The 10201-nt window shown below is 32.6% G+C and overlaps 1 protein-coding gene and 3 long non-coding RNA genes across 4 annotated transcripts; 1 reads left to right on the forward strand and 3 right to left on the reverse strand.

Moving 5' to 3' along the window:
* Positions 1-1049: 1049 nt before the first annotated feature.
* Positions 1050-1449, reverse strand: LOC135120337 (uncharacterized). The gene is made up of 3 exons (XR_010278579.1): positions 1390-1449; positions 1220-1336; positions 1050-1136 (listed from the first exon to the last, which is right to left on the reverse strand). It is a non-coding gene; the product is annotated as an uncharacterized LOC135120337 (long non-coding RNA).
* Positions 1450-5710: 4261 nt separating this feature from the next.
* On the reverse strand, positions 5711-6146 carry LOC135120345 (uncharacterized). The gene is made up of 3 exons (XR_010278581.1): positions 6119-6146; positions 5844-5999; positions 5711-5791 (listed from the first exon to the last, which is right to left on the reverse strand). It is a non-coding gene; the product is annotated as an uncharacterized LOC135120345 (long non-coding RNA).
* Positions 6147-7140: 994 nt separating this feature from the next.
* On the forward strand, positions 7141-7740 carry LOC135120330 (uncharacterized). Its single transcript, XR_010278573.1, has 4 exons — positions 7141-7211; positions 7272-7376; positions 7432-7532; positions 7591-7740. It is a non-coding gene; the product is annotated as an uncharacterized LOC135120330 (long non-coding RNA).
* A 200-nt stretch (positions 7741-7940) lies between these two features.
* Positions 7941-9949, reverse strand: LOC135120353 (uncharacterized). Its single transcript, XM_064044658.1, has 10 exons — positions 9859-9949; positions 9696-9804; positions 9521-9640; positions 9214-9377; positions 9061-9153; positions 8905-8998; positions 8726-8807; positions 8588-8657; positions 8108-8194; positions 7941-8050 (listed from the first exon to the last, which is right to left on the reverse strand). The coding sequence occupies exons 1-10, from the start codon at positions 9947-9949 to the stop codon at positions 7941-7943; spliced, it is 1020 nt and encodes a 339-aa protein (XP_063900728.1).
* Between the last annotated feature and the right edge of the window lie 252 nt (positions 9950-10201).

Genomic DNA, 10201 nt, shown 5'->3' on the forward strand with positions numbered 1-10201 from the left:
AGTTTAACACAAAACTATCATGAAAGAAAATAACCCAACAATTGAATGAAAATTATTATTGTCGATACTCTTTATTATTATCCTCGCTTTATGTAGTAATATACAAACAGGGCTCTGAACAGCTCTGTCAAACCGTTATATATCCACCGTAGGTAGCTTCCCTTTAAAGTTTACATGTAGCATTTAGATAAAATAAATTCTTCAATGAGATCGCCCTACCAACAAACGATTGAATGGGTTATTCGGTATCTTAGTATGCACAAGCATTACAGTAAAAATCATTAAATTGGTATTAATAATTTGGAAGGATAGTGTTGTCAACTGTATTATAGTGGCTAGTAGAAGCAAAGGCTATTATTCAAAAACTTTGTATGGGCCTATGTAACCTAAAATGAATAATTGACTTTATAAATTCCTTCGAATTCTGTTTTAGTGTTGAGCAATTAAATAATTTTTTCTCATTTAAGGGCTCGGTTACACTTTCCCAGGTTGACTTGTTAAATTTTATTTTAATTTGTGAGTTTAAATACCGTTGACGCTTACAGGGTGTCTACGACTATACATTAGCCTTATCTGTTTATAGTGAGTTCGCAAGTAATTATTTTATCTTCTTTTGCCGGTGGATAAGTTAAACTCCTGCTCGGACAAAACAAATTTTGCTATAGTTTTTATAGTATAGTGCTAACGTTGCTTATTTTAAGTTTTGCAGTTCTCAATTATTATTCTAGCTCTTAAGTTCCTTGTTTCCGTCTCCATCTCTACGATCTAGGTCTACATTGGTTTTTACTTTGCTTTAGCTATAATCTTTCTATTTCGTTATCCCAGTTCACACATTTTTTCGCGCTTTCCAATTTCACATAACATTTTAGTCGACTAGGTTATAACATATTGTGTTGCCTTTTAAGGATATAATATCTATAGTATAATGAACTAAACAGAAGTGGTTTTTCAATTAAAAAAAAATTGAGAATCTATAAGAAAGTGAGAATTACATCTTTTTTATTTAAAAAGGATATAGTAATAGATAAGTTCCTCCCCTCAGATTGAGCGTTTGCTTTTATAGTGATGAAAAATCTCACAGGCTGAAATTCCACCGCACCCGGTTCTAATCCGCCACCCTTTAAAAGTAGTTACCTCTTTAAATTAGTAATAATAAATTATAAAATAAATATAATATAATATAGTTAATTTATATAAGGGGTGCCTTAGGGATTGATACCTTAATGGATAATACCTACGCACCCCTTTCTTCTCCCCTTATAATGGGCGTTCACAAAAGTTATGTGAAAAAGTTAAAAAGAGCACCGAAAAAAAAAGGATTGCTTCACAGAATTTTCTAAGTAATTAAAGTTTTTTTAAAGATGAGAAAAAATAAAAGGATATACAAACCATCTAGATTGTGAAAGATCCGGAAAGGCCCAACTCCAAAGGCCTTCTTCTTGCAGATGATTTTTAAAGGTAAGCTGTAGCCCTTTTCCTTACAAAAATAGTCTATACGTGGGTATCAGGTCAAAACGACGCTTTTTCAATCCTATGAAAACGGGCATAAAAACACGCTAAGAGCTCTCTTTCTTCATTTTTTACGATTATGGCTTAGTTAAGCATAAACTATTATTTTATTAACGTAACACTTTTCTTTTCATGAAAAAAGCAGGAGGTGGCAACTCCTCTAGCATTAACAATGAAGAAGGCGAATACAAAAGGACAAGGGTTAATTTATTATAAGTATTTTAGCTGTTTATATAACATTGCAAAAAAGAACAAAGCATTTTCATTTATGTGTATTTGTTTAGATTATGTTATATTTTCCGCTAAACATATTCAATAATTACCATATTTGTAGGAAGTAACCTAACCCCTGCCGAACTTTTTAAGATTGCGTTTAATTAAAAAATATTAGTTTATGATATTTTAAAATGTTAATCATCTAATTAATATTTTTGTGTTGTTAATGTTATCTAGTTGCAATTTTTAATACACTTTTATGAAAATAGTAAGAATACAAGATAAGATAAGTTTAGAGAATTGTTATTCACATATTTATATGAAGTAATGTAGACACAATGGTCAAGCCTCACTATCTTTCCTCGGTGTGCATGCTTGCTACTAAGAGGAGTTCATAAAGTAATGTACTTGCAATGTTCATTAAGTCATGCGTTAGCCTTGCAGCCGGTACGTAAAGAACACTTTTAGGTAAAACAGAAACTTGGCAATCTTTACTGTAGTTTTTACTTTTATATTGGGGCGCGTATTTTAGAGCAGATTTCCCTAACCTTTTCAAACCTGCGGTAAGGCGAAATCAGAAACATAGTTTGTGAACCGGTGCCAGCCAAAAATAAAAAGCAAAATTTAAAACAATTTTTTTTTTATCTTAAAGTTAATAAAATAAAATTTTAATGGGACATCTGACTGTTACTCCTTGAAAGCAGCGTTGTTTCTGAGGGAGGATGGACTACAGTGAAATCCATTTCAGTACTCTGCTTAATATTTAGTAAAGACAGCAAAATAAGTCTTCTCACACATAAAAGAAGTCGAAACACAACCACTATATAAAGCTTTATGTTCCCTATTAAATATTGACCAAAAAAGTAGATAAGATTGCAGTTTATCTCTAAACACCAAAGTGACATCAAAAACAACCCAATGTTGTATATAATTTGAAATTAATAATAGCATGAATTAAAATTTTTATAAAGCGTAAGTATTCCTGTGTCTTTCTCTAGTACGCAATTATGCCCAAGAGCTCGCTTCTTTTTTAATGGCAAATATTTTATTTCTTATAGTAAAAATGTAGGCACAAGACCCCGGAAAAAAAATAAGTCCGTTTAGAAGGTTAAATGTGCCCGCCCCATATACGCAAGCTTAGCCAACCATTCCTCAATTTACAAAGGCTCTACTAGGTCAGATTTTTCATTCGCAAGAATAATAAATTACTTATTTCCTCTGTTCAAACAGGCGTGAAAGAACTCTTCTTCTCAATAACCCTCACCTCTGTGCATGGAGCAGGAAAAGTTATAAGTTTTAGTCCATACTGTGGAGTGAATCATTTTAAGTTTATAGCTTAACTATGAATTTCGTTATTAATCAACACTGGGTCTTCATCACAAAACTCAGTTCAGGAAAGAGCATCCTGGTAGCTAGACTCTTCTAGTTGATCATACAGCGTGTATACAAAACTTCTTGGCGAGCAGCTTCCTTTAATTTCGCAACTACTACTAAGCGTCGACCAGTCATGCTCACAACCCCACCCGTGTACGCCCACGCATTTACCCCATTCTAAGAATAAGCTCTGTGCTTGATAATAGTTCTCAAGAGTATTAAAAATATTAGAATTGTGGCCTTCAAAATAATTGAAGGTAACATAGAAGTTCTTCACCTAAGTCTTCATCTTCACTCTACCTCAAGAGCAAAATAAAAAAGTATTGTTGCTCACATTAGTTGATTTTCAAGTTTAATTGCAAAACATAATTTTTTTTTTTCCTTTACAACTTACCTTTCATATAGATGGCAATGTCAACAATTCTCTAAACAATGTCGGAAACCGGTATAGCCTCTAGTACTTTAGTAGGGACTTCTAAGATGTAAGGCTCTACTAACTCCCAAACAAGACTAAACGGTTTTATCTTTTTAGCTATTCGAAGCAGCTAAATAAGACGCTTGTAGCAGCGACTTGTAACTAGTTGTCGTTGTTATCAATTGACTTGGTTGTATTCTCTACTAGTCACGTAATCTTTATAAAAGATTTTAGTGGTTTATCAGTAAGAACTATACTACCTCGCATGCAAGCAAAGAGCTAGTCTGGACAATTTCATAGCGTTTTATAAGATCGGTATATATTACAAATAGAGGCGTGGCAATAGTTCACTGCCAGTCACTAGTACAAAACCCAGTTTTAAAAAACCCTTGTGTAACCTAAGTTTTTAATCCTCTTTTTGGTTTGTATTACACCGAAGTATTAAGATATTTCATTTTTTTGTTTATTCTAGACTTGGGGAGAAAGTACTTGACATAAGTGCGGTATATTTTCTTAGAAGTTTTTCATGCCTCTGCTAAAATAGGTTAAAAGGCTTTGCAACTTAATCTTTTTCTTTTCACCTAGTAGTTTTAAATGTTACGGAAAAAATGTTGTTTTCCTTAAATCTGCAACGTATTAATAAAAACAATTCGCAAGAGCGCGTTACTATAAGAGCTCTTGCAAAATCCTAACATGATCATGATCCTCATCCAATATACTGGCGCATGCAGCGTACTTTGCCCCCCTCCTCTCCCATGCTCGCACCTAAATAGCACGTGTAATGGTACAGTCTGATAAAAGCATGGTGAAAGTTGAAAACAGTGTGGGGTCTCCTGAAGAGAAAAGTAAATAGTTTTAGATCGTGAGTTAATTTGTTATTTGCAAACTCTTTAATCTTATGCTGCAAGCTTAGGAAACACATATTATCGAAATAAAACTCTTTAAATGGCGCATACGGTTAATTTTCTACCGTTTATAAACACTTTTAAAAACCCTCCATGTACGTTATAGGAAAAAGACGGCTATTTTTTTAATTTTTTAAGCTGGTAGAACTATAGAATTAAATCAGTTTTTCTAGTTTTACGTTTTTTACATGCCACACGCAAGGGATAACAAAGATACCGCCTCCCACTGTAACAAAAGTTACTGCAACTATTTATTCGTATACTAACTTAAAACCCTTTCAGTAAAGTCATGCGCTCAGCAAAAAAAAAGAGATTAGAATGTAAATATTTCTTCGTAACGAGGTTTAAGCAAAAAAAATAACATATTTATAGCGCTCTTGTAAAACGTATAGAACAATTCCATATGAAGTCAAAAACTTTTGTTACTATACTTTTTTAATTTAACAGAAAACTTAGTTTCTTGTAAAATGATACAAATTCGAGCCTCTAGGCTTCTCTGCTAAAAAAACTTTAGACTACTTGAAGCAATTCGGTGAAGCTAATTGATAACTCGAAAATTAAAAATAAGCCGTTTATCAGTCTAATAAAGACTTTTGATGGAAAATGCAGATTTTTAAAGAAAATATTAAATAAAAAAGATGTTTATTTCACTTTATAAAATTTAAAATTTCATTAAGTGGGGATGCTGGCCATTCTTCAAGGTAAACGAGGACCGTAAATATCTTTCCAAGTACATAGTTTTTAGTATAAGCGGCATAATAGCAAGATCCACAGCATTTTGATCCTGCTTACTTACCAGACTAACTTTTTGTTTATTCTTCTTTTTTCCTTTAAAAAAATGTTCTATACAAATATTATCTTATAAATTACTAAATTAAAAAAAAAATAATGGCACCTTCAGACTTCTCTTTTTTAATTTTTCGAGGTGCCGCAAAATAACTATCGCAAAACTTTTCTAAATTAACAGAAGAGATGTCAACACGTGTGGAAGTCGCAATGACATAAGCGGGATTGATGCGCCGTAAAGGAATGCCGTTGAGTTGGAACGGGCCAGTCACGAGTAACAGCCCCGAAGGCAAAGTTTTAAGGAGAATGGCTCGCTTAATAAAGAATAATAAAATATAATAAAAACATAAAAAAATCACAAAAATATTAATATACTTTAGACTTATGTCGGCCGGAGAGTATTATAACAACCGTCCCGGGCTTTAAGGAAGCGCGAAATTTAGGTGGTCTCGCTTTTTTGCGATTTTTTAAGGGACGCTTAATATCTTCAGAAGGGTAAAAGCGACACTTCTTTTGTGCAGAAATGACACGTAGGCCTCCACTTTTTTCACTGCCCAGAGGCTTAAATCTCGGCTTTCTCGAGCACCTTCAACAGCGCAATTGAATATATATATATAAATTTTCAAAAGAAATAAAACCTTTTTAATCAGAGCAGTTTTAGGCTTCTGTTTTTTGTATAATGCCCGCTTCCTGTACATAGCAGAGCGCCCAAAGCGAGAAACTAAACCTAAGGGCCTATTCCTGGAAGTGTGTGGCTTACTCATTTCGGTTCACTAAAAGTTCTAAAGCAAATACTGAAGCAAGTTAAATAATTATTAAGGTATATAACCTAAAAAAGGGAATGAAGCCCTAGAACAAAAAATATAACAACGCTAAATAAGTACAAATTAGAGCTAAGTTACAAAGAACAAACCCAAGGAGTACACCAGGAAGGAGTCAAGGAGGCCATCAAAGAGGAAGCGGTAGGACAAAAAAAAATTATATATACAATTTTTTCATTCAGGTGGAAAGCCTGAGGTTCGCCCTACGAGGGGTTTTTTTTTTACCTGTTCCAAACATGTATGACTTTGCGGACCATTTTTAGTCTTTGTATTATAATGTCATGACTACATTTTCCAATTTATATTTTTTAACTCACTAAATTAAATTTAAAACTATCATATAAACATAACCGAAAAAATAGTAGGGCTTTATTATTAATTTGTAAAAATGAGTGCCTCTCTTTGGTTTACATAAAAATCTTAGATAGTAGCCTAAGCATAGCATTATATTATAATCAATTATGTACTTAACACGAAAAGTTGTTAAACAAAAGAAATAAAAAAAAGTTCCTTTTTTTATAATAAATCGTTTTAAATTTTTTTAAACTTTCTAAATTTACAAAAAGGAAGAGCAACACCCATTGGGAGACACGTGCCTCCGCATTGTGACTTGTAGCTTTTAACAAATAAATTCATCTTCGGCTTGAGCGTTTCTCAGCAATTTTTTATAATAATTTTTTATCACTTCGTCTGGATTATAAGATTTTTGTATTAACATTACCTTATTTCGTGCTCGAGTTATACAATTTTTCTGATTTTGAGTTGCTATTATAGTCCATGCCAAAGATAGTTTCTAAAAGCATAATTTGTACCGGTGAGCTTGAATCTTATGAAAAGCCTTTATACCTTTATTATTGCTTGTGCGGAGCTCTAGTATTAGCTTTAGGTATGACTCCTTTTAATAATTATTTTGATATTTAGAGTTTATTATAAAAAGTTAGATACGTTAGTGAGTAAGCTTCCTGTTAGAAAATTTGACCGAGCCGCTGTTTGTGATACCACTCTTCATTTTAATAAATTTACTTGTGATAGAAGTAATAAAATACTAAAGATTCGCAGGTATTTTTTAAACTGTTTTATAGTATGAACATTTACTATTCTACTCTCAGAAATAACGCTCACGAACATAGATATTTGCTAATTTGCAAAAATTGTCAGCTTCCTTTATTTTATAGACCAATTTTAGTAATATTTATAAAATATTAATTTTTACAAGGATTTTGAGGTTTATTTTATAATTTTAAGAAAAAGGACTCTTTAGGAAACTTAACATACATAATTTTTAACGCTGTACATCTCGATAGTGAAAAACATATAAAAAGTTTAGCTTCAGCTTTGAGCGACACAAAAGTTTTTTACGTCTTCTACCCTATTCTTTAAAGTCTACTTAATAACTTTGAAATAGACTAAAATAGATTCAGTGAATCACGGTAAGTCTGGTGTGACCACTATTAGCACTCTTGAAGAAGAAGAAGCGGAGCTGGAGGCTCAAGATGCTGGAGACAGGTTAACGTAAAACATAATTTTTACTATAGACTATTTTATAACTATTTTTTTTAACAAGTTTTACCGAGAACGCAAAGATAATTGAACAAAGACTTGGAGGCTCCAAACGTAAACCTGAAACCAGCAGAAGTGATCTTGGTTACAAGCGATCTACTTTAGGAACTTTGATGAAATGAAGTTGTTGAAGTTATTGGTGGATTATTAGTTATTATGTCTATGAGTTTTTTAATAAAGGAAACCTCAATTACTTTTTTAATCTCGAAAGCGTATGCTTTTAATATTTCTTCTTTAAATTTATAAATCAACTTTAGGTATTGATTTATTGATATTATTTTTGCTTCTCACCGGAATTCTTTTTAAAAAAATTGGAATAGATTTCATAAATATATATAAGCATCAAAAAGTGTTTTATTCTAAGAGAAAAGGCTCGCCGATGGCCAACTCTGACTCTTTCCAAAGTAGTTCGCATTGTTTCTCATCTATGATTGCTTTCCCTGGAGATATTCTTGTGAGGGGCCCTGACAAGTTTAAATCAGTAGATTTTTTTTCTTAAGCTTTGACCTGCACCGTCGTACCCCACCAGGCAAACGGAGACCAACCAGGACCATAGAAATCGCCCGACTGGATCTTCTCGCCATTGCCGCAAATGCAATGGAGAAGCCCTAACATAAAAAGCAGAAGAAAAAAATTTAATGTTAAAAATAATTGCGGCCATTGGTAAATTTAAACTACAAGGGCGGATGATGTTATTTTTTACTCAATCCCGAGAATGAAACAAGTTTGCGATTTTAAATGGAAGTTATTTTTATTGTTAGTTGTTGTTTATTTGTAACGTTAGTGTTAGAACAATTACTCGGTTACTAACATTAGATTATTATACATCTATTGTTAAAGGAAAGCCTATTCTCGACATTTAAAATGTCTCGCCCATCTCAAGTTAATGAAATTATTATAATGAAAAAATTAAAAAGCTGCCCGCCTTATAAAAAAATCTAGTAGTAAATTTTGAATAAACTTTTTTAGAAAAGCCCCACGATGCTGCTATAATCCAGTACCTATTGATCCGTCTTCTAAGGATTGCCCAAAGTACTTTACCATAAAGCTGGAAAAGTTAAAACTGTAGCCCTATATATGTTTATTATTATTATTATTATTATTATTATTATTATTATAGTTATTATATAAGGCACTACAGATTTTGCATGGTTAGATTGAAGACTAGTTGAGGCGACACCCGGATGGCAGAGTAGCGCTTTAACATTGACATTTTTAATTCTACCATTAATAAAAATTAATTTCAAACTTACGGTAATATCAACAATGAGAAAAAATACATTTAAAATTTTGGATTATAGTAATATTAGTCACATACCTTTCTTTTAACGCATACGTAAATAAAGCGTTTGCTAATTTGGACTGGTGATATCTTTCCCAGCGGCCGAGGTATTCCAGCGGAAAACTAGAAGCTGATTAGATTATACTCACCTTCTTTTTTTTAAAAAAAAAGCGCAATAATAAAGAAAAGTACAGTTTTCTTCGCAATTTTGTTTTTGTAGATATTTTGGATTTAGGGATGTTCCAAATCTTGCTACGCTGGTGTGATTAATGATTCTGCTTTCTCCTTTAATAAATCATTGTCTTTTTTCGTTTTTAATAAGAGCTGTTTATGTATATAATGAACCGGCTGATTTTGCAGTTTTAACAAGTAACGGGTATAAAAGTTTTGTTAATAAAAAGTGGGAGAGATAATTAGTTTGCATTTGAATATCAAAGCCATCTTCAGTTAAAATATTTCCTTGCGCCATGACTGCAGCATTATTGGCTAAAACATCTAACCTCGAAAAACTTAAGACTGTAAATTAGTAAAAATCAACAACAACAAAAGTATATTGGTCCCAAAATTTATGAAATATATTAGGGATAAACTAAAAGATTATGGTAGAAAAATATAACAAAGATGCATCTTTAAAAACAAAACTAATATTCACTTTTCTAAAATGTAAGCGGCCGCCTTCTTCACACTTTCGAAACTTTTTAAGTCACAGTCAATCGACTGGAAGTTTCCTTGAGGAACGGATGCTTTTAAACTTTCATATGAAGATATAGACCTTAGTAAAAATATTGAGTTAGAAGTTTGGAATTTATACATGAACTCATAATTACCTGGAAGATGGCCTGTTTAGTAAAATTACAGTTGCTCCTAATTCCGCAGCATTTTTTGCCGAAAATAATCCAAGTCCAGTGGTAGTACCAGTAATAGCTATTACTTTATCTGTTATTATTATTATAGTTTTACTCTTCAATTGTGGTGTCAGCTATATCTCACCCTCCTGGCTAGAAAGTGTCTTTTTAAATTCGGTAAACCATTTAACGGGTTTTAAGGATATGCTATCAATAGTAGAAACGCTGCTTTCCATAGCTAATCGGGCTGTTATATTTGCATGACCGCCATTTATTTTATTTATTTATTTGTATATGCACTTCCCCGGCGCTTAATCGAGTCAATTTCGAATACTTCGAGCCTTCTCTCAGAGGTAATAATTTGCATTTTTTTATTTATGATTAAGAGGGGGAGAGCACAGTACTAGTATACTAGCCAAATTATTGGCTATACAATTTCTCAGCGTGGACAGGTGAAGAGCCCTCTCCCGGCTGCGACTCCCCCCCCT

The sequence above is a fragment of the Zophobas morio genome, unplaced genomic scaffold (genome assembly GCF_036711695.1).
Source record: "Zophobas morio isolate AGI-343-1 ecotype UQ-CSIRO unplaced genomic scaffold, CSIRO_AGI_Zmor_V1 ptg000376l, whole genome shotgun sequence".
Classification (NCBI taxonomy): Eukaryota; Metazoa; Arthropoda; class Insecta; order Coleoptera; family Tenebrionidae; genus Zophobas; species Zophobas morio.

Bases quoted from the DNA above. Each gene is read 5' to 3' on its own strand.
- LOC135120353 (XM_064044658.1), bottom strand. From the start codon at position 9,949: ATGGAAAGCAGCGTTTCTACTATTGATAGCATATCCTTAAAACCCGTT. The intron at 9,378-9,520 runs GTGAATATTAGT...TACAGTCTTAAG, and splicing joins GCCGCTTACATTTTAGAAAA to TTTTTCGAGGTTAGATGTTT. The intron at 8,658-8,725 runs GTAGTGCCTTAT...AAACATATATAG, and splicing joins AATCTAACCATGCAAAATCT to GGCTACAGTTTTAACTTTTC.